This window comes from Phodopus roborovskii, unplaced genomic scaffold, assembly GCF_943737965.1.
Source record: "Phodopus roborovskii unplaced genomic scaffold, PHOROB, whole genome shotgun sequence".
Classification (NCBI taxonomy): Eukaryota; Metazoa; Chordata; class Mammalia; order Rodentia; family Cricetidae; genus Phodopus; species Phodopus roborovskii.
The window spans coordinates 23806607-23831293 of NW_026126433.1; the positions used below are offsets into that span (position 1 = coordinate 23806607).

The 24687-nt window shown below is 43.5% G+C and overlaps 1 protein-coding gene across 1 annotated transcript in view; it reads left to right on the plus strand.

Annotated features, from left to right (window-relative positions):
• The window catches only part of Niban1 (niban apoptosis regulator 1), a 152118-nt gene that overhangs the window by 111333 nt on the left and 16098 nt on the right, over window positions 1-24687 (plus strand). The window contains exons 6-10 of the mRNA XM_051185955.1: window positions 8862-8977; window positions 15091-15195; window positions 15469-15631; window positions 20332-20519; window positions 23792-23953. Of these exons, the coding sequence (XP_051041912.1) occupies window positions 8862-8977; window positions 15091-15195; window positions 15469-15631; window positions 20332-20519; window positions 23792-23953 (734 nt within the window). The remainder of the gene's footprint in view (window positions 1-8861; window positions 8978-15090; window positions 15196-15468; window positions 15632-20331; window positions 20520-23791; window positions 23954-24687) is intronic.

The window sequence follows — 24687 nt, forward strand, 5'->3', positions numbered from 1 at the left end:
TAGACATGGGTCATTTTTATTTTTTAAGGCGTTGGGAAAAAAAGTTAAAACCAAGGGAACTGAGATCATTTATCCTAGAGAAGAAGAGGCTGTCAGATATGGGATAGTGACCACATATCTACTATACTCACAAAAAGGGAAAATGAAATTAACCAGGGTTATATCCACGGATTTGTGTCCAGTCAGTGGCTGCTTCTGAAAAGAGGGGACAGGGATGCTCATGGGTTCAGTGGTATCTTTTGACTCTCTCAAGTGGTTACCCTTTTTCCACGTATTCTCAGATAAATATCATTCTTGTCTCATTTTTAAATATTACTTTGGTAACTTTAAGTTTTCATTTCTATCAAGTGGATGAGCAGCTGACCAAAAGGACATTTCTTAAGCTGCTGGTGATGGGGGAACAAGGTCATTGAGACCCTAAATGTTCAAGCGTGAGAATTTTCTATGCCTATTTCTTCTGCAACCCCCCCCCCCTCCTTCATATGTTTCTGTAAACTACAGCAACAGAATCAGCCTGGCTCCAATCCCAGACCACAATTGGGAACTATTATCCACTGGTGCTTCTGATATGTGAGAGTCACATCCCCAATACTTCAGCAGAATGCTTCTCAAAGTGTGTCCCTGAGCCTGCAGCATGAGTGAGCTTCATCTAGACACATATTAGATATGCAAACTCTCAGATCCATCTCAGGTCCACCAAGTCAGAACCTGTGGGAGTAGAGTGTCCACAAATCTATTGAACAAGCCATCTAGGGAGTATTGATGCTTACTGACACTGGAGGGCACTGGGGTAGAGCTCTGTCCCTTCTGTGACTCTTGAAAGCAGTAAGTGGGGCACTCATTAAGACAGTCTCATTATTGGCATCTCTTGGGTTTTGTCTGTCACCATGAAATTTCAGAGCCTTATAGGGGATTTAATCTAATACTCCTTCAACCACTTTAACCCCTCTGCTCCATCCTTCCTCTTTCTTTGCTCATTTGATAAATCCTGTACCATGATTAATACAAACAGCATCCTGTATCTTCCCAGAACTGACTGGATAACACAGACATATCCTACATGATCATACTAGCTATAAAATGGTAACTGGGGAGACTATGATGCCGCAGAAGATTTATTGAAGGGATCTAAGAGAGTCTTCTACAAAGTAACTCTGTCGTGGCATAGAATTTCCCTGTTGGAGAACTTCTGACATCCTACTGGAAGAACCTAGTTGACTTTAAGATCAACTTATATGTTAGAACAGAGTCAACCACACTTCTTGCTGTTGACTTTAAGATCGGCTTAGATGTTAGAAATTCATTCTTTAGGTTTAGTTAGTGTCAGCCACGCTCCTTGCCGTCCTGACTCAAGGATCTGAATCTACATGGAGCAAGGTCTAAGCTCTTACAGCAAATCTTCATGTTCACCAGGATCCCTTCTTTCTGGAATTCTCTCTCCAAGACTGTGAGATTCTGCATTCCTTCAGTTGAATTCAGAAATGCTCTCCCTTTTTTTTCTTAAAAAAAGTATTTGCAACATAGTTTTGGGTGCTCTGCAAGAAAGATAGTATAGAACAATAAGTTCGGAAGAGCAAATCTCAGCATCTACTGATGACTTTGCTGTAATCCACAAGGCTGAAGCCCAGCCTCACTCACTTTGCAGATGACTGTATTAGACTTCTCACTCACACATAGACAGAAACCCAGGCTCAGCAGCAGCCTTCAAGTTTTATACTTTACAACTGTCTTACCTTAAGTGGCAGAATAGTGTGAATCTGGGGATAAGTTTTCATTTGCTTGTAGCATGTTCCAATGTTCACATATATACAACTATACATGTTACAAATATAAAAGAAATTAAAAATTAGAATTTCACAAAAACAATGTACTTACCAGCATTTTGTTGTGAACCTACAATGTTTGGGGCATTTGCCACATAATTTTGTGGTTGTGTTTTTGGAGCAAGTTCTAAATTCATTTATCCATGTTATGTTTTATTTTAGATTCAGATTCTGTAACTGCATAGACCTTGGAAAGCTTGGAGTTAAAAAAACTTTCTCCATTGTGTCTTTACATCCTCAGGGCCTATGCCAGTTTGTGGTATGTTAATAGGTAAATAAGATTTGATGCTTGATGTATTGTATAGATAGATGTATATGTTTCCAAGTAATCAACATATTCTACTGATTTCCCTCTATGATGTCAATAACTTCAGCTCTTTAACAAGTATCCATCTTCTTTTTTTTTTTGTTTGTTTGTTTGTTTTTCGAGACAGGGTTTCTCTTTTTAGCTTTGAAGCCTGTCCTGGGAACTTGTTCTGTAGAACAGGCTGGCCTCGAACTCACAGAGATCTACCTGCTTCTGCCTCCCAAGTGCTGGGATTAAAAGTGTGCAGCAGCTCCATCATTTATTTTAATTGGTTTTGCTGAGTCCATTTGCATTATCAGCCAACCTGAACTTCTTTGGTGTGCCAATCAAAATCATTCGAGCCGTTGGTAAGTGCCTTGCTAAAATGTAGATGCAGGATATCTTCAACAGCCTTCCAATCAGACAATCTGATATGCTTATCTGAAGGAAATGAGGTCAGTCTGCCTTCACTTGTTCTAAAGACCGCCATTTCCTTTTCTCTGTTGATAGTCTTAGGTTTGATTGACAGACAAGTCAAGAATCTGTGAGATGACTGGTCATGGCTCATCTATGTGGTTTTCTTCTGTGTGGTTAAAAGTTTTCTCAAAACAATTTTTCTTCACTAGACTTTTTTTTTCTCTTTTTGAATTTGTTGAGAAATATTCTATCTTTTCTGAGGGAGTTCTTAGGCTTTTGTACTCTCATAGAGCAACTGACACTGGACTTCTGAAATGTGTACATATCTTCCTGGTATGCTCATCTTTGATGCCTAATGGGTCCAATCCACTAACTGGCACACATATGATGTGAGTAATATACTTATACTTTAGTCTGATAGTTTTCTAAGGTGAGTTTCAGGAGTGTCTGGCAATTTAGCAATTTTCTTCTCAGTATTGGGATTAGCCCCTATAATGTAATGATGGATGCATATTTAGGCTTGCCATACAAAAATAGTTTATTTTGGGGGGGAGGGTTTGAGACAGGGTTTCTTTGTAGTTTTAAAGCCTGTCCTGGAACTAGCTCTTTTAGACCAGGCTGGTTTTGAACTCACAGAGATCTGCCTACCTCTGCCTCCTGAGTGCTGGGATTAATGGTGTGTGGCAGCTCTGCCTGGCTCATAAATAGTTTTAAAGTAAAAAAAATATTTACCACTATTTTATCAGAGTGGACACCAGCCATTTTAATTCTAGTGAGGACATTTACATTTATATTGCTTTAATTTTAGTAATATAAGTTCATGGTCTATTTAGACTTTGATTGAACCAGTTGTGAAATGAAGAGGTTAGGGTAGATAAACCTGCCATATAATCAAAATTCTGAATATATGATTCTAAACTTTGCAACAAAACACTTCTTGAAAATAACTTCAAACATTAAACTACTACTATTATTACAACACACACACACACACACACACACACACACACACACGAGGAAGGGTGAAATGCATGTAACATTAGCGATATCTAAATGAGAAGTTTGGGTTCCTTGTACATCAGTTTCATGTTATGATAATCAAAAAAATGTTTGTGGGATAGAAACTGGGTGAAGAATATTCAAGGCTCTTTCTATATTACTTATATATGTATAAATGTAATGTTATTACACAGACTATATATTACATAATAGTGTATGAATCCACTATTCATGGTTTTGAAGCATTAAATTACACAGTGTTAGAAAAACACCTGGAGGTGAATGGACCTTGCTTGTCCATGATCTAACCCTGAAGCTCAGTCCCTAATCTGTTGTAAGGTGGAAATTTCATGAAACAGTTTCTAATCCACAGTAGTGACTCAATAGATCTTGGTCATCTTTGCTGCATACCTTCTCTTCCTTGTTCTAGAAAAAAAAAAAAAAAACCCACTAGGACAAACATCTTCACTGGAGCTCACCTAGGAGGGCACTGTGAACTGGCACTGAGGACAGTTTAGGACTGTCTGTGGTAAGGGAAACACAGCCAGGGGAGTAATGCTTGCCCGGGGAGTAATGCTTGCCCGGGGAGTAAAAACTTTCCCACATCTGCTAGGCAGATCAGTTAATAGGGCTCGGTATAGGTTATACATAAAATAGAATAACAGAGTGGCTTCCAAGCCCAGATCTAGCACAGCAGCCAGAGTCACAGCCTACAGCAACTCCACAGGCCTGGGAGCTTTGGGGTTTCAGTTAACTCAGGCATGTTATAAATCTGTACATGTGGAAAAAAACAAAAATGATGTCTCTCTGGCTGGCCCCCTGAATAACTGTCCTCGGGAGGCCAAGAAAAGCACAGCTTCCCTTGCAAATTCCTTAATCATCTCTCTCAAATATGAGTTTTCCATGCAGCTGCACGGATAAGGACCTAGGCAGAGACCAAGGAGAGCCTTGCTTCCTAGACGATCCTTGGCCCTGGGGATAATTGAGTGTTGAATGAATGGCTACAATGTGTGTCCCACATGCCTCGGAAAATGCTTATAGTTTCCTAGGGTTTGTCTGTGCCCTGGACTTCATGAACCTCTTTTACCAGTGAATTGGATAGACACAAGAAGGCAAGTTGTCACTTAATATGGCTAAGCTTTAAAGGCTGTTCTAAAGTCAGAAGTAGAAGTGCAAGTTAGGAGACGCTTAGGCTGGCAAGCATCTCATATGAAAAACATTTATGGATTTTACTGGACTTCAAGAAAGGCATGAGTCACCCGGACACTGTGGTTGCCTTAAAGAAACAAGAAAAGGGGCAGGAGACATCCCATGTATTGGGATAGCTCTAGAGCCAAGAGGATGAGGAATAGAGTGGATCACCGAGGGGGAAAAAGAGGGTCAGATTAAAAAGACCCAAAGGGTAAATTCTTTGAAGAGTGGCTGAAGGGAAATCAGTTCACTCAGTGATTCAGCCCTACCATATGGAAAAGGAGTAATGACAATTAATGTATTCTCTAAGAGGGAAATTGGGTTGTATGTGTGTGGTGGAAGGGGGGTGCATGCAAACATACATAATGGCTTCAAAGAAGAAAAAAAATAATTTTAAAGTAATTAGCGCAGGCCAGAAGAAGGAACCATTTCATTAAATTATGAGTTTTCTGTCACTAGAACTATTTGAGAGCTGAAGGATGACAGCACTGAACGCCAGCTCACGTTCAGTGACCAGTAAGATCACGCCTGATTCTCAAAGTCTATGATTTAAGTGTTAATGCCAAGGCCACACAGGACCCGCCAGAGCAGTCTTTTCAGCCCTTGGCTCTGACTCTGACCAGCTGTGTGACCTTCAGCTGAGAACACCCACTTCCCTGCCCCAGGTTTTTTCATCTGGCTTTAACAAATGCCTCAGTTGCTCCCTGCTACATCTGGCCCCTTGTATAGCCTTACAGCACGTGGGAAAAGGAAGTTCTGGCCGGCTTGCTATCTGCCTTAAGTCTTTCTGCAGAGGGAAAGCTTCAAGGAAGCCCAAACCACTGAGGGTGGAGGCCAGGGAACTAAACTCTCAGCTTGCTCATTGGTTGGAGAGAGGGCCCCTGTGCAGCTGCAGTGTGTTCTCTTGAGAACGCCAACAGGAAGCTGATCAAATAACTCGTTGATCTGTTTTCTCTCAAACACCTGTTCTGACTTCAGCTCTGACTCTTGAAACAACCGGAGAGAAACGAAGGTCATTTTACAACTGTGCTGCACCGCTCCGTCTTTGGCAAACTTCATTCTCTATTTGCTTAGTGAGCTGGCAATTGCCTTTTGAGTTTTGTTTATGATCGCTGGAACAGACACTCACAGAGAAAGTTGTGGCAGATTTCTTCTCTATTTTTTCTCATAAATCAATTTCTTTAATTAGCTTATAAATTGAAAATTTAATGATAAATTGGCAACATGGATCTTTCTCCCACTATAGAAAGGGTTAAGTGGGGACTGAAGAGATGGCACAGCGGTTGCTCTTCTAGAGGACCCAGGTTCAATTCCCAACACCCACATGGCAGCTCACAACCGTCTGTAACTCCAGTTCCAGGACACCTGATGTGCTTCAACAGGCGAAACAAAAACACCAATGCACATTAAGAACAAGAGAGAGAGGGGGGGGGAAAGTGATTATTTTCATTTGTCCTACTGATGGGAACTCTCTATTTTCTGGATTCCATAGTTGACCAGCTGTGGCTTATTTTGTGGCCCACTTCATCCCTTATCCCTTTGTCCTTGCCTGAGTCAAGGTGTATCATTCCCACACCATTGCATGCTTGCTTTCTGACATTCCTTCTTTGACTCTTGTCTAAAGCTAGTATCAAATTCTACAAATTCTGTTTCCTTCCGTCCCCCCTCCCAAGACCTTTAGTAATATACTTTTCAGCATACATGTCAGTTTGTTTTGATGTTGACATTGAGGGCATGAACAGGTTATAAAATATCTCCCCCAGCCACTGAGGTCAGCTGGGGAAGAAGTAGGAGAAGTCAGGCCGCTTGCAATGCGCTGAGGAATCTAAACCTCCATTCCTTGGCTGGCAGATCTGGCCATACTCACCCGTTCCAAATACAGAGTCACATTTTCTCCCCATCTCTTTGTTTCCTTAGATTGGAAATGAAAACAGCTGTTAAAAATATGAGCTCATGAGTCATCTTGAGTCCCCACATGATAACTACAGTTTCCATCTCACTCCGTCCAATCCTTCCCAATGTGTTGAGCCCTGTGTCACATCTCACTGTGGGGAGACCGCTGCCGCTGGCATTGGTGATTTCATAGAGCGACCTTAATTTTCATTTTTTAATCCTCTGAGGTTAAACACTAAATGAGTTGCCAAGTCAAGAAAAATAACAAGAAAGAAGATACTTCAATTTGAAAACTTGATTTGTGGGGCAGGCCATTTTTGCAATTTTCCCTTTGGAGCAGAACTCTATGTTGATGTCAGAGATGTTTGTTCCTCCTCTGATTTTGAAGGTGTCCTCCTAGGCTTCCTGGTACTCTGACTATGGAGTCTCTTTAACCCTTATAGCTACTATGCCCTAAGCTGTGTTTCTTCTTTTAAGTGCCTGGTGCTTTAGAATCTAGTAAACCAAGTTCAAAGAAGGTAATCCACACTGTCAGTTGGTTGCTACCTGCCAGGACAGACTGATTCTCTTAAGTCATGCCCAGTCCCCATAACCATTTATGACTAAGTAATTCTGTCAAGTGCTATGATGTCATCCCCCTGCAGTGAACCAGCTGCCTTCATTCTAATAGCACCCATACTTGCAGATTATAGATGATGCATAGACTATAGTTTCTAGCAATAGAGCCATGTGCCATTCTGTAGTTGAAGCTTGCCCTTAACCTCCCTTCATTTCCTCCTTCTAGAAGTGGATTTTTAATGGTGTGTGTGTGTGTGTGTGTGTGTGTGTGTGTGTGTGTGTGTGTGTACGTGCGCACGCCACTGGGCTTAAAAATGTATCAAATTTAGGACCAATTCATGCTAAGTGAACTCTCTACCACTGAGCTGAGCTCCCAGAAGTACCTGGTTAGACTATTTTTACATTTTAATTACATTTACCCTCTGAGCCATCTTGCTAGTCCAAGATTATCTTTAAAGTTCATTTCCCACATCAAAATCTCTACAATTCCATTACCATTTCCTCCTCCAAGAACTAGTTTTAGCTGGTGTGGTGATACATGCCTGTAATTCTAGCACTCAGGAGGCTGGGACAAGATTGTGAGTGTTCCAAGTATGCCTGGGCTACAGAGTGGGTCCTCAAGCAAACCTGAAGCAAAAAAGCAAAACAAACCAAACCAAAAAAAAAAAAAAAAAAAAAAAAAAAAAAAAAAACACACACACACACACACAAGACAAAAGACTACCAGACACATAGTGTGACTTATGGAATTCTGGGCAGGTTATTCATCCCCAGCCTCCATCTCCATACCTTACATTCCACTACTGAACAGTCATTCCTTTCCTTTCTGGTGAGATATTACTTCTCAGCTATAATACCATTAAAATGCAATGTTTTAGCCAGATAGTGGTAGCACATGCCTTTATTTAATCCTGTCCCTCAGGAGGCAGAGGCAGGCAGATCTCTGTGAGTTCAAAGCTAGCTAGGGCTGCATGAAGAAATCTTGTCTCAAAAAAAAAAAAAAGGTAATACTTTTGGAGGGACAAGCTCATCAGGCTAAGACATGCAATGTAATGATTAGAAGCAGACTTAAAGTCAGATGCTACCTCAGCAGCTCTACCTGGATCTTCTACTCACTCGCTATGTGACCCCAGGCTATTAATTCAGCTTTCTATTCCTTGTCAGCCTCATCTGTCAAATGAGGTGATAACAATGCTTTCCTCTGGGAATTTTGTCAGTTCTCAATGAAGTAGGTGATGTGTTTAAACAAACAGTACCCTGTTATGTGTCATCAAATATCATTTGCATTTGTATAAATTAGCAAACTATATAGACATGCCTTTGACAGAAAGGGCTGATGTCAGCTCACAGAGAAATTGGACTTTAGCTTGGGTTCAGATGCACCATTAATGGATTGCTCATATGAGAGGTTCATTAATGGTGGCGTGCAATCACTCGGTGCCCAGGGAAAGCATTTGAGGCAGGTGGGAAAGAGGGAGAGAGGTAGGGGGAAGATGGTGGTGATCCTGACTACTTTGCATCAGTGTGGATGGTGAGTGAGCAGTATGATATGCAGATGGACCCTAATGGACTACTTGCTTAGCTTTCTGGGTTCTCATAGTTTCATACAGAAAATGTCAACTCCTTGAAGAACCATAGAAAAGTACAAAATAGCATTTCTCTTTATTAAATGCCCCCTCCTTTCTTTCTTTTAGATTACATGAAGCAGACGACATTTGAAGCCCAAGCCTTTTTAGAAGCTGTGCAGTTCTTCCGGCAGGAGAAGGGTCACTATGGTTCATGGGAAATGATCACGGGGGATGAAGTCCAGGTAATGTGGGGCTCAGAGTTATGGGTCCCCTCTTTATCTGTGTAGTAGGAGGTCAGGACCATTTAACAAATGACCCACAGGAAGTTGCACAAATAGGAGTTGTGGCTCCCAAGCCATTTTCTTCAGTTGTCACTAAGTGGTTGGGTACCTAATATGAAGACCAGCAGACCTGGCATTCACCAGGGCAGCCCACAACACTTCTGTTAGGTCACTAAATGTGGAAAGCCAGGAGTTTGCTCACAATGATGGATATGCTCTTGGTTGTTTTGGAGTATAAGCTGAAGGTCTCCCCTATCTCTGTGTTGAGTATGTACATACACATACACATATTGATTTTGGGTTGCAGGTGCTGCGGTAGAAAGAGATAGTCACCAAATGCTAATCCTCCATTTTCTGAAGGAGCAGAGGGATTCAGCCTTCTTGAAAAGGACTGACACCCAGCTAGCTAACTCCAGTTACTCTATTCAAACATATACAAGGTTAATAGGGGCTGGGAAAGTTTCCAACTACCAAAGTCATCTTGCTCTTGCTGCCAGAGAGCAGACAACACACACAGATCCCAGTCCCTTTTGATCATGGCAGCCTTAAGCAAATATAAGAGGTCCATGTCTGCCAGGAGTGTCTTAGGACCAAGGCCGGTGCAGCTGCAAGCTCTCACGTAGCACCAAGTGCAGACTCTCCAGAGAGAAAACATTTCTTCAAGGATTAAACAGTTCCAAGACAATTTCTCAGCCTCTACTGATTAACCCAAACACAGCAAGGGCCTTGATGAAACATTTCACTCAAAGCCAGACACAGAGTCTTTACACATCACTCCATCCATGCACATATTTGTATATTCCCAACCCGAGGACACTTTAGGATTTTCAACAATTCTTTGTCTCTGATATTTTGCAGAAGTGCATCAATTTAAAACTTTGAGAAGATGAAAGATTTACAATATTTTATGCCCCAAAGAAAACCCAATATATAAGAAATGGAAGCATTTGGTTCTGACTAGCCAAGCAAATAGACAATACATTTAACAGTGAGCAGATAATTAGCAGAGAGACCTGTATTAAAATGCTCTTGTGTGGTATTTTATAATGTTCGCATCCTAAGTCGGTTTGTCCTGGCAGTCTTATGAGTGGGAAGGGAAGTTAGAGTGGAGGAACCCAGAGGAACATAAGAGCTAAGTGACCTGTGCAGTCTTATGCAGACAGTAACTTTAGTGCCCACTCTTTACTAGGCGCTGTGCTGGGTGCTTGTGATTCAGAGCTCACGTGAGAGGATAGTCCCTGCCTGTGCAGACGGTCTCAGGGTTGTATGACAGGGTTATATAGAAGACAGGAAATCTGTCTTCTGCCTCTGACCAGGAGCCCAACACTAGTCATGGAGATAGGCTGGTGTTTATCATCTCCTGGAGTTGGGCTATGGCACTCGCTTCATATTTTCTTTCACTCACGATCTTAATAGTATGTCAGTTCACATTCCTTTACACTGAAAACAAATATTTAATAGACTTTTGCTGGGGTTGAGTATTTCAGTTATTTGTGTTTCCTCTCTACCTTTTTCCTCTAGGCTGACATGTGCTAAGTGCTAAAGTTCAAGAGAACTGAATGACCCTTTTAATGTTGTTCTCTTCCTAGTAATGACTCACACAAGCATGGCAGGTCTTCACGGTGATGGTTATTTTAGGTGAAGGTCCAGGCAGAGCAGTGTCTCAGAATAACATGCCTGGCAGACTGTTAAGGTGAAAATATTTGTATGCTGGTAAAAAAAGCATCAACACTATTTGTCAATACGAGCTATGAGCACTATCAAATTAAATCATGAGAGAAAATCTGCAAAAATGTCAAGTAGCTACAGGTACCACGTGTATTTATTATCTGCCTTTAAATTAGCCAGGTAGGTGACCACACGACTGTCTCTGGCTTCCCTCAGAGCTGCCTGGCTGTGTGACCAGAAAACTTCCCACATTGAAGGTCTTGCCTTTTCCTTCTGGACTGGTCTTCATTCAAATGATTTTGAATGTGATTCTCTAAACAGATACAATGCCTACAGGCCTTCAGTAACACAGGGGCCTGGGGCCAAGGAGCCAGTCAGACCCGGGGCCTGCCTTCAGAAGGGGCAGCATCCTTCCTGAGAGTCACCCCTCCTCACAGCTCTCAGCCTGAAAGGAAACATGGTGTGGTGTGGCCCTCAGTGAATGGTTCGGGTTTTGTTGTTGCTGTTTCAGGGGACACAGTCTCAGCATGTAGCTGAGGCTGACCGCAAACTCTTCCCCACTCCCAGCTTCCTTAGCCATATGTTGGGGGCACACACCACCATGCTCCACTTGTTTTGTTCATTTTAATTAATCTGATGTCACATTTGGTTTCATACATGTGTGATGACATTTTAATCTCCATGTCTCAGCAGCTAAAATTTCCCACCATCTTCTCTCCTTTTTAAAATACAAAATTATGAAAATTTTATTTTAGGTTCCTTATGGTGAAAGTGTGTTCTACTTGATGGGGAGGTCTGAGAACCTTATTATTATTTTTTTTATTAGATTAGCTACTTTCCCTCAACAAGCCCCACAGGCTTAGGACTTTGTTTATAGAGAGCTGGCCAGGTCAGGTGACCCTGAGTGGGCAGGACAGGGGCAAAGTGGTGTCAGGATGGAGATGCTGTGAGAGGATGAGGAAGATGGTGTGTGGATAAGGTGTGATTTGGCGCAGCACCACAGGCTCTGGCAGCTTCAGGGCTATTTCCCAACCCCTACCCACCCACCACTCTTGTAGCTTCTCTTCCCCCTCTTTCTTCTTTTCCCCAGACATATTTTCTTTTCAAGTCCCCAAGTTGTAAAATAGAAGCAAATTTCTTGGAACATTGTGTGGGAAAGACCAGAAAAATGCAAGCCCACCCAAATGGAATGTTGGTTGTCTTTGGCTTTTGTGTATAACATTTGTGTTTTCTCAGATCGGTTCACACTCATGCTCAAAATCAATCCAGACTCTGCAGAAGGACAAATTAGGATACTTGTGATTCTAGAGTTTAAGGCTTTTCAGCTATGACAGCATTTCCTATTAAGTTTGCTTTAGTCTCTGTCCCTCTTAGCTCTGTCTACTCATGCCATGCACCATAACTCTTGGGTGTAGGTTCCAAACAAGAACTTACTCACTCAGGATGTGGCCTCTGGACCATGAGTTACCTGTTGAATTTAATTACTGAACCTGCTACTTTCCATGATGTTTGCATATGTTTCTTATAATGTTCTCAAAAAAAAAATGGGATTCATCTCTTAATGGTGAAGTCACAGAGTGGCTAAGAAAGGCAAACACAAGCCCAAGCCCATCACTGACTGTGGACCTGTGGAAGCCCTGTCTGTTACTTCATCACTTGAGGCAGATCCACAATGAAGGAAGGGCAGATGGGAGCCCTTCAGGCTGTACTGAGCCTAGCAGCTCCTTTCCCAGGAACCCAGGGGCCCAGAGGAACAGCCTGCTTGTCACTCAGTCCAGAGTGTCCACCTGCCATGCTAGAGCCCTGGAAAAAGGCTGGGTCCAGTGAGCTTGTGAGGGTGTCCGCTGGCTTGTGGCTGCACAGGGAGCTCAGAGAGAACTTCCTTAATTCCCAATGTAATTTGAATTTTTATGAGAAGGAGGAGGTCAGTTGTTTTGGATAAATGTTATTTCAACTTCACAGACCCGATGTCTCGAGTGGTCATGCGCTCTGCTGCCTGCTGCCGATCTCAGCAGCACACACGCCTTTTAGCTGCTTTACCTGAGCTGTGACCCTGAGATGATCCTTGGTTAAGTGAGTCTGAGCAGCAGAGACACCCCAAGTCAGGACTGGGGGCAGAGAAGGAGGGGTGGAGACGTTATGAGTGGCCATGCGGAGTACCGCTCAGACCCAAGGAAACATGTGCATGCTCATCACATTAGGATAGGTTTGTGGATGTTCCTCCAAATCACTCTGAAAACTTTAGGTGTCCCCTTAAGTCTGCTTAGCCCACAAATGTCAAATTGTTTCATAGTATTTGGTGCTAATTTATCTTTCTATCATTTGTCTAGCAGGGTCCAGATTTCTTAAACATACTTTTCACAAGCACTCATGACATTCCAGTCAGTACATGGATAACTGAAAGTGTGTAGCAACTTTCCAGCTACCTCCTCCAGTGGAAACTGCAGGGGAAAGCCGCTGTGAACACAGTGTTGTCTTCATTCCATCAACAGGGAATGTTCACACTAAAGGTCTGCACTTCGCAGTTAGCATGTTACTGAGTACATTTTCGCCAGCCAACCTTGGCTTTCAGGAAATGACAGGGAAATGGCAGAATCAGCCATCAGATGACCGACAGCCAAGAGAAGGAGCCACTTGCTCTCGAAAAAGACTCGTCTCCATGACATTGCTGCAAAGTTGACATACCAGTAGCTAGCTTGGGGGGTCAGGTTTTAACAGATCTCTGGGTTTAATGACATTAAATATAAAAAGCAGAGTGGGAGAAGAGAACAGAAGAAAGAATTTTACTTTTGTTATGCCATAGACATTAGCGCAGATGGCTGTGTGTCCCTGGAAGGAAATCTCTTCTCCTGGGAACCAAGAGACAGCACTTCCAAACTATGAAACAAAAATATTTCTCTAGTAGCAGTACAGCGAGGGAAACGATTATTAATGACATATGCCCCTCCCCTTAAAGCACAACGAAGCAATGAGATGTTCTGTTGCTTAACTACATGAGTTGAAAACAAGTAAAAATTCTGCAGCTTTGGCTTGCTTGTTGTTTTGAGACAGGGTCTCACCAGGTAGTCCACACTGACCCGGGGATGTTTCATCCTCCTGCCTCAACCCCTTAAGTATTGGAATTAGAGGCAAGTGCAACCACATCCAGCAAAATGTCCTTTAAAAATAATCTTTTAAAGTATGCAGTGCCCAGGTATGCACAGTCACACACACACACACACACACACACACACACACACACACACCACAGAGAGGCATCAACAGTGCCTTCAGCTCTCTGTGCCTAATCTGTTTTGACATCCATGCCCTGCTGGCAAGTCCCATTTCTACCAGCGTCTCCCTTGTCCCTTTAGTACATTCTCTTGCTCCTTTACAGGGTTCTTTTAAGCATGGTCTGTTCGGAGGGAGGTTAACCAACCACCTGGAAGAGCTTCTCCAGTTTTGTCCACCACCTTAGCTTTATCTCCCATAACACCACCCCTTTCATTGGGCATGCAAGCAGTGATGGAGGACACCAGTACTGGACTGGGCAGTGGGTACAAGTCTGGAGTGGGCTGGCAGTTGCTGTCACCTCTTCTTTACTCGGTCCCTTCCTTCTTTTTGTAAATACTGGAGGATGGAAAGCATGGGAGGAGTTAAGAGTAAGGAGAATGAGACATGAGGCTCGAGTCCTAGGAAGACAGACCAGGCTCAAGTGGTCACATCCAAACTAGCTTGTCCTGTTTAAGGATGCCCTATCTGCCATTGAAAGCTCCCCTCTCAACTCTTAAAATCTGTGGTAGGGATGCTGAAGTGGAGCTCTTCACAGTTGATGGCTTCTGGGTGGATGGAGGTGGGAAGGACTCGGTTGTCTTTAAGGGGCTGCCCACTGGGAGTTTGACCATGCTCCAGTGACTAAGTATATGGGCAATATGAATTGGACTTGGTATTTTATCTTTTCTTTCCTTTCCTTTTCTTTTTCTCTTTTTCTTTATGTGGCATAACAGGGAGGGGAGGGTGGACCTGGGAAGTAAATGTGATCAGGGTACGTTATGTGAAACTCCCAAATTATCAATAAAAATATTGTGTTGGAAAAAGAAATCTCCCCTGTCATTCTAAACACATGAGGTCCTTTTAGTGTGAACATAAAGAGTTTGAATTTGAGGAAAATGGTCTTCCCATTGAGATAACAGCAATAGAGGCACATCTGTTCCCTGTGAATGTTGAAGAATGTTCACTTCTGAGAATGTGAACCAAGATTCCTGTGCTCATCATATGCAACAGCCATAGGTCCATCCTTAGCATCAGTGCTCATTGTCTCTTATTGCTCATTCCCCCACCTCTGAGCCTGTGTAGCCCAGGACAGGAACACTGACATGAGACCTCTAGCTAGCCTTTGTCCACTGATGCCCTCCTTTACCCTGCAGGTCCTGACTAAGCTGGTGATGGAGGAGCTCCTGCCCTCCCTTCAGACTGACCTGCTTCCTAAAATGAAGGGGAGGAAGAATGAGAGGAAGAGGGCCTGGTTTGGTGTAAGTGACAATGTTGCTTTGCAACTGTGCTGTCAAAATGAACGTTCCCATCTCTTTACTTTTTAAGGCTTTTGGTGTTGTTTTTAAAATCATTCCTTCCTAGGTAGAAAAATGTCTACCTTGAGCCTGCTCAGGCTCACTGACATAAGAACTAATCCAAACAAAGTTGAACTTGCAGTTTGAATGTTTCTGGGTTTTGTTTATGGGAGAGGCTGTGATGGGCCAGCTTCTTTAGCCCTTTAGTCACGGATCACGCGCTGCTCTGTGTTGCAGCTCCTGGAGGAAGCCTACAATCTGGTTCAGCACCAAGTGTCGGAAGGACTAAGTGCCTTGAAGCAGGAGTGCAGAGCTCTGACAAAGGGCCTGGAAGGGACCATCCGCTCAGACATGGATCAGATTGTGAACTCAAAGAACTTCCTATCTGGGAAGATCAGAGGTTGGTGGAGAACCCCCCGCTGCTCCTAATAAATAAGCTGGCCCTTGGAGATCCACACATAGAGAGAATGTGTTGGCCCTCTGTACCCAGGGCTCTCACAGATTCAACCAACCACAGATGGAAAATGCCCAGGGAAAAGTGTATGCAAGGATCAAGTGTGGTCCCTGTTAGTCCCCAGACAACAGTGTGACAACTGTGTGACATCTACATTGACTTAAGTGTTACAAATAAACCAAAGGTGACTTAAAGCATACAAAGTATACAGTTGGATGTGCAAGGTTCTATTAAGAGACTATATCATTTGATAGCAAGAATTTTGGCCTCCTCTGAGGTGCGGGTGGAGGGATCCCAGAACCAATTGCCCTTAGATAGTGTATCTGGATTCAGAGAAGAATTAAGCCAGGGGAGTTGAGGGGAGACAATAGCAGCTGTAGTACGAGCAGTCTGTAGTATTGTTAGGGATCCTCATCTTACCCTGGGTGCTTTGCACACTCAAGACAGAGGGAATCTTACTTCTGCTTGGTGAAGGTGCCTGTGTATTATGGTAAAGAACATGTTTTTCTTTAACAGAAAAGTCTCCAATTTTTGCTTAGGGTCAGTCAATCCGTATTTGTAGCCCCAAGTCAGTGTACATATTAGCCAGTCAAGTGTTCTTGAGGAGGACTCTCGGCTTCTGTTTGCCTTAGTCTCCTAATCTGAAATTGGAAGGGCTGACAAGAGTGTGGCTGGCAAACTGTGGTCCTCAAACTGGATCTGCCCCCACTGTTTCCATAGATGATGTCATTCTGAACACAGTCATGCTCATTCACGAGTTCCCAGTCTAAGCTGCTTCATGCTGCCACATCAGAACTGAGTTGCTGGAATCTTAAGTGGCACCTTAAGGACTGCAGAGCCACTCAAATCCACTGTTTGGCCCTTGGCAGGAAATGGCTGGCCCGTCCCCACACAGAAGCCTTCGGTAGCCTTGGCAGGATCTGTAGGATACTTTCTGTGGTTCCATATTGTTTAAGTCCTGAACCCAATGCACAGAGGGCGCTTAGTGTCTCTGCAGAGGGAAGGTGTGCAAGCGCCTCGATAACCGTTTCTCAGCAATGTCTCTGGATAGACAGTGCTCAGATGATGGCTCCCACACTGAACATTTGCTAAGTGCCTTCTGAGCTAGCAGGGGAGCCTGAGATGCTGTGCTTCTGAGGTTGCCTGTCTAACAAGGTTGTCTGCCTGGCAGATTATTGCCTGCAATACACACTTCTTTATACTACAGCCCAAGGAGCTTCTGAGCTCTTAGGATGGTTCCTCCTGGGAGGGGCAAGTATGTGGTGTTTGTGGGCGTGTTTCTGCATCACCTCCAAAGCCAGGTACAGATTAACACCAGTGTGGCTTCTGTTTAATATTGTTCAACCTCACAGCCCATACAAGAGGAGTGTATGTTGCAATCCTATATATACCTAAAACTGCCAACATTCTGTTCTCCCAGGCCCATCCAGGCCTAACTACCCAGACTGAAATCTGACTAATCTCTCCCTAATTTTTTGTAGCTCCTGGAGTAGTAGTTTCCCCCTAAAATAACTCTTTAAGGAAGTAATGGACAATCCTTTTTTAAAACAAAGTATCGGGCAGGTGCACTGGACTCACTAGTAATCTTTAGCACCCAGGAAGCTGTGGTCAGGAAGATGGTGAGTTCCAGGCTAGAAAAGAAAGTAGTGTGACAATTGCAAAAACAAAGAGGAAGAGAGAGGAGGGAGGAAGAAAGGCAGAGGGGAAGGAAAACATAGCAGACACATTTTAACTGGGCCCCTGCTTCTCTACCTTTAAAACAAGGAAGCTGGCTGCATTGATGGAGGGTGTTCGATTTTGGGAAAGCTTCAGGAGTATTAAGTAGTTGTCTTGGTCAATGTTCTATTGCTGTGAAGAGGCACCATGATCACAGCAACTCTTATAAAAGAAAGCATTGAGCTGGGGTCAAGTACAGTTTCAGAGACTTCATCTGTTAACATCATGGCAGGGAGCATGGCAGCACACTTGGTGCTGAGAGGTCTACATCCGGGTCCACAGGCTACAGAGAGAGAGAGAGAGAGAGAGAGAGAGAGAGAGAGAGAGAGAGATTGAGCCTCAAAAGCCCACTCTGGGTGGCACACTTCCTCCAATGAGGCCACACCTCCTGATGCTTCTCAAGCAATGCCACGCTCTGACGGCCAAGCATTAAAATATCTGAGCCTATGGGGACCATTCTTATTCACACTGCCACAGTAGTCATCGTTCCATTTCTACCCCTATGGCATTGATCTTCCACTCTGCCCCACAATTTTCTGGTCAATAAGAACTCATTCTGCTCATGCTGAGTGTAAGGACCAAGACGTTCCGGTCAATACCCTTTTACAACGCAAGAAGTGAAGCATTTTGTAGATGCTGAGACAGAAAGAAAAGGTGATAAATGCTCCCAGAGAAGCCAGGACCGAAAGGACCATTTTGGAAAACTGGGGGGGGGGGTCTCTTAAGCAGGGTACAGCTTTAGAGTGAGAAAGCCTGTGGTCCTGTGCTCAAGTGCCAGCACTGTCCATCCTATTTAACAGATAGGAGAATTGAGACCATGGTCAAGGAACATTCCTGACGCCCCCAAGCCTAGTGTACAGTAGGCTCTGACCCCAGCCCCACCAGCCCTCTAAGCTTCTCAACAGTTGGCAAACAAACGTCAGGGAGGCTCTAGAATTGGTGTCACACCAGCGCAGTCACCACAGCCTCGGCCCTGTGTACTTGGAAGAGTATGTACATGTGGGATTCCAATTTTACTCAGGCTGTAAGGAAACCTGCAGGCCACAGTTCACAGTTTGTGTGTGGGTGTGGGTGGTCATTAGGTTGTTCCAGGTACGTGACACATGACCTGGACCCTGAAGACATGATGGAGTAGAGGAAGGGGGGCCAGGTGAAAGGACACTGGATGAAGGGGTCGGGGCTGGGCTGGAACACTCTGCAGTTAGTAGCAGGCAGGAAAGGCTGAGGAAAGTTCACGGGCCCTCTCTACGCACCTCTCCAGCAGCATTCCCAGCATTGCCAGAGCACTGTGGTGTAATGTCAATGCTCAGGGTTATCCTGAAACTCCAATTAGTGCTTTTCAAACGGCTCCTCTCACAAAGTTAATTAACCGACAGTTTATTTCTCTTCACAAGCACTTTTGCAACTTGGTTTCAAACAAGTCCTTTTTAAAAATTTCACAAAACTCAAATAGTTTTGTATTTGAATCTATCATCAAAGGGGCCTTTTGTTTATTCGTTGATTATTTCATGCATGCATACAATAGATCTTGATTATATCTGCTCTCAACTCCCCTCTTTCACTCACCCTCCACATTCCCACCACCTCCATCTTCATTCTCTCTCTCCCTGGTAAACCCTGTGTCCACCTAGTGCTGCCTGCTAGAACCTTGACTGATCTTCTGCAAGCCATTTTTTTAACACCGTTCATTCATATGTGTGTGTGTGTGTGTGTGTGTGTACAAGCATTGCAAATGGGTGTGCACATTTCACATGTGTGGAGGTCAAAGCAGAAGTCAGTTCTCTCATTCTGCCATGTGGGTTCTGGGGATCACCTCAGGTCCTCAGGCTTGGCAGGAAGTGCCTTCATACACTGAACCATCTTGCTGGCCTCTGTACAGGTCTTGAGCAGGTAACCATAGCTCAGTGAGTTCGTGAACACAACACGAACATGGCACACCCAGAATAACTTAAAACGTTCTGAATTACAATCCTACATTTGCACATCAGTCTTGACGTTGGCAAAGTCATCTGATGTAGTCAGCTTTCTCTTTTTTTTTTCCATTTGTAAAGTGGCAGGATTGGACATCCAGAGCAGCTGTTTCTTCCCTTTTTGGTTGTGTGATAATGTGACAGAGCTATGTGACCCACTAACCCTCATCAGGTTGGTCTTCCCAGTCCATAGTGTGCTCCTCCTCTGCTGCATCACTGTTTCTGAACCTAGGTGGCCAGGACAATGCCCTCTGCACCAAAACATGCAGATTCCCTACCCTGCTCAGTTTCATGGAGCCAAGATCGAAAACAGTGCCTGTCTCTGTCTAGAGGGTAGGATGATGGTGACATTGTTTTCCTCCCTCTCATGATTTCGTGTGTGTGTGTGTGTGTGTGTGTGTGTGTGTGTGTGTGTGTGTGTGTGTGTGTGTGTGTTTCCTTAGCCTGGCATCCTCATCAGAAAGATGTCATTTTTGCTTGGTCTTAAGTTAATGATATGGATGGACAGTCAGTGGCAAACTGAATGGAACTTGGTGCCATTTCCTGAGATTATATTTGAGCTTTTAAAAGTCTCTTTGGCGGTAGAAGGTGGGTGGAGTTACACTGAATGGGTTAGTGCTTAAAGAAATGAATTAGAGCTGATAAATTCTAGATGACAAAGTGTTCATCCGTGACAATGACAATGGAGAGTGAATTTGTTTGGCCACTGTACATTTGTGGAGATCAAACAGAGGACTGCATTCTTCCCAGTACTTTATGAAGCTTGCAGAAGGAGACATCCTAGAGACACCCTAGGTCTCAAAGCATGGCTTTCCAGCCTGGTGAATGCCAGCAAGGGACCCACTATGCTAGTCTGCTCTGCCCATCTGAACTTGTACGTGGGGCCGGTTAGCTGTGACATGGTCTCTGAATCTAGTTTTGCCCTAAACCTTGCTTGCCTTTGACCTTTTTCTTCTTCAGCAATGGTAGCTCAGCCAGCGGAGAAAAGCTGTGGGGAGAGTGTGCAGCCGTTCCTGGCATCCATCCTGGAGGAGCTGATGGGGCCAGTGAGCTCTGGCTTCAGTGAAGTGCGTGCACTTTTTGAGAAAGAAGTGGGTGAACTCAGCCAGAGCTTCCACGGCAGCCAGGACAGTGTCCAGCTGAAGGAGGTAGGAGAGCAAGTGGAGGAGCCCAGGCTCCTACCTCCCCATCACCTGCTATGCCCTCCTCTCCTTTTTCAGTCCCCTCTAACCTCTCCTCTCTCCTCTCCTTTTCCCTTCCATCCATTTATGGTATGTCTACTATCAGTCCAACTAACTCATTCATCTATCCATTCATAACTAAATCCACCTAATTTTCTTTATTAATGGTTTTTAAGTTGCAAAAATAATGTTTGTACAAGTGAAGCGACCAACTCAATGTATAACTCTGTGTCCACAAAGAGGCAAAATTAGTAACCAGAACTGATACCAACCGCTCCTAGTCCCTCTGTCTCCTTTCCCAAGCCCTTGAATTACTGATATAGCCAGGTATGTGTTTATCTGCATGCTTTATTTGTTCATATGTAAGTCTAGTTCCTTATTTTAAATAACAGTTGCTGCTTTGTTTCCACAGCTATAGATTCCTGATTGAACCCATTCTTGTCAATCAACAGTGACACCTCAATCTATTGAATCAGAAAGTGGGGGAGGGGTGTGATCTGCTCTGATAGGACCTCCAGCAGTGGAGATTTGCTGGCGCAGACACAGGCAGCTTTACCCATCATTAAGGACAGGACTTGTTAGGGCAATTATCTCTTTCTCCACCATTCCCCATATCAGTTAAAAGGGATTTTTCTTTTAATTGGTACATTGTAATTATACACATTTATGAGCTACAGTGTAACAGTGTTACCTATATCTTTGAAGGCAAAAGCCTGGTTCCAGTAGCCCCAACAGGCTATGCTCAGCTACCTGTCACCACATGCCAACAAAAGAGATGAGTAATGGTGACAGGTAGAGGAAAGAGGTATGTTTCATGTGCCCATCTTGGGAGAGGATCAGATAAAGGAGTCCAGAGACCCCAGTCTGTCTCCAAAATGCTAATGTGAGCTCTAGGCTTAAACAGAAAGAGAACTGGGCAGGGCCCTGATTAGCTCTGCTGGTCTTCTTGACCACTGTTACAGCTGCAGCTCTTCTTCCAGGTAGTCCTTTTCATCCTAACACTTCTGGGATCCATCTGGTCCCTACAGGATGGTCTCTTCTGCTCCGGTGTAGCCTTGCCTGCAAGGATAACTGCCCTCATCTCTGTGTGGATGTATTCTGGGAGGCTGTGCTTCTCCCAGGATCCAAAGTGACTGTAGGTTTCAGACAATGGCTTATCTCTGTGCCTTCAGCCAAAGTAAAGGAGACAGACATCCTAAGTGAAGGTAGAGATGCCCGCATTTTACTTATCCTGCTTTAGTTACCTGTGGGCCTACCTGAGGAGTCAGGTTTTTAGCAAAAGCAGCTTCTATATGCCTGTTTCAGCAGTTTATATGTGCAGATGGTGTGGAATGATCGAATAAGTAATTACCACTCTATTCCCTTAAACATTTTTCATTTCTGTGTGCTGGCAGCTCTTGGAGCTCATTATAGAATTCATGATAGATTGTTGTAAGCTGTAGTCACCTCCTGTGCTGCATTTTCCTCATTTCCTTGTGCACATAACCACATGTGTGATTTACAAAACCAAGATCATTTCATAAATGCCTTGATGCTTCTTATTACAGCCATGTGTGTGCATGTGAATGGGTATGTGTGTGCAGGTACTTGTGCATGTGTGTGTATGTATGTACGAGTGTGTTCATGCACCTCTGTGTTTGTGTATGTGTTTTAACTTGCCTTTATTCCCCTTCATTTTCTAGCGCCACTCACTTCTCCACAAAAAATTAGCACCAACTCGGCTTGTGCTATTCTGTACTTTCTGCCTGTTAGAAGATATAGAAAACACACACATTTCAGAGCTGTTATCTTCCATTGTTTGCTTTTAGAAAAATACAGTTATTTTATATAGTAAGCTGCTTATCATATTTCTTCTTCAAAATGATTTCATGAAACTGTTTCCAAGGTAACTGATCTAGTTCTGAATTGCTTTTTGTATTGACAGCATAATATTTCATGCTTAGAAATGCTGTGATTTATTCAGCCGTCCCATTATTGCTGACACCATGAACAAAGCTATAATAAATAACTTTGTACAGATAACCTACCATATTGTAGATACATGTTAATGTATATATGTACACATTCCTTATATCTTGACACTTTTATTTCAGTGGGATAGATTCCTAGGTTGAAAGATATATTTTCATGTTAACAGATGTTTCCCTTAAATTTCAAAAGGATAAAATTTTACATTGTACTGATTCGTTTGTGGCAGGAAGCCTTCTCCCCATGTTACCATCTGGGAGGGGTATTATCACTTACTTAAACTCTCAACAGTCTGATAGTAATAAAGTAGGCACCCATTTTTCCTCTCTTGTCTATTCAATTAATTCTTAAAGTAATATATTCCTGATGAATGGTGGCTCAGCAGTTAAGTACACTTGCTGCTCTTCCATAGGACCCAAATTTAGTGCTCAGCACTCAAATCAGATGGTTCAAAACCACCTGAAATTCCAGCTCCAGGGGACCTGATGCCCTCTCCTGGCCTTCTTGGGTACCTATGCACATATAAACAAACATAAATTCTCATAATTAAAAATAAATCTTTAAAAAAGAAAGTGATACATTTATAGTTGTAGGACAAAAGCAAATGCAACACTGATTTTCTCTTCTAATCTTTAATTCCCCTTGAGTAGACCTTTCTATTGTTCACTAAAGTGAATACCTTTTTCCTTTAAAGCACAATGGGATGGAACATTGGAAAATTCCTGTCAGACAGGGTCGCTTATGATATTCACACTCGCCTGCCTTTTGCACAGCTCCTCTTGAGAGCTTTCATTGTCAGCATTTCCCCTGTTTCCACCCATTCTCCTCTTCATCTTAAGCTTCCAGTGTTCAAGTTTAAAACCATCTTAAACTAAGCTTATAAAATGGAACAAGTTTCCACCCCTTAAAAGCATCTTGTGCAGGCTCATGAGCTCAGCAACAGTTCTCACTGCCAGAGAGGCCTGCCTGGCTGGTTCTTGAGTTCAGGAAGTGGGGACTTGGAGGCTACTGAGGATTTAAAGAGACTGGAGCCCCTGCTTGGGTGTGCCTCTGAGACTTCCTGATGCCTGGTTGGGTCTTCTGTTTCTTCCCTTGAAGTAGAGCTGCCCCAGGGGACCACAGAAAGAAAGAAGACAATTGACAACGTCTCGGATGGAGTAATCCAATACTCATAACACTCACTTTATCGTTTCAAATGTAGGTCTTGGTATTATGTAATATCGAGGAAAGATTGCTAAATCTAAGGGCTTTTCTCCTTCACCAAAATGCAGCACCTGGACCAGCTGATGAGGCTTCCTCTGGATTCTGTGAAGATGGAACCTTGTTATACTAAAGTCACCTTGCTTCCAGAGCGCCTGCTGGATCTCCAGAGTCGCTTCCGATTCCCTCACGTGGATCTGGTGGTCCAGAGGACTCAGAACTACATGCAAGAGGTGGGAGCAGAAGGGTATCCAAGAAGGAAGAGGGGGAGGCAAGAATGAAAGCAAAGCGAGAGGAGAAACACACGCTGGCAGATACGGGGGGGGGGGGGGGGCAGGGGTGTGCTCTGCAGCTCAGGGAATTGAGGCCTGTTTCCAGACTCAGGTTCACTGAGGACACTCACTGTCCTTCCAGCTGCCTTCATCTTTCCTCGGAAAACAAGAATCTGGGAAATAAAGTAGCATTAGCTGGTAATTATTTGATGGGTTGAGTCAAGGCTTCAAACTTTGGCTACGTATTAGAAACGTGGGGGAAATTTAAGAGCTACTGATGTGGTGTTCCACTCCTAGTGATTTCATAATTATACATATATATGCATATATATGTGTATGTGTGTATGTGTATAATGCCTCATAATATATTTGAAATTCTTAGAGAATGTCCTCTACTTCTATCCCACTGTTTCTAATATGCAGCCAGGATCTAGAAACACTGGCTGAATTCCCTACCTCATTGCAAGGAGACCCACTACAGTTTCATATTTCATTTTTGTTTTTAAAATTGACTTCATTGCATGTAGGTTTGTGCATGCCTGTTGTCTGTATGTGTACCATGTGCATGCAGGTGCCCTTGGAGGCTAGAAGACGGTATCAAATACCCAGAGTTACACCTGTAACTCCAGAATTGGGGAGGTTGAGGCAGGAGGATCAGATTAGGGATTTAAGGCCTTCTTTGTCTACATTGCAAG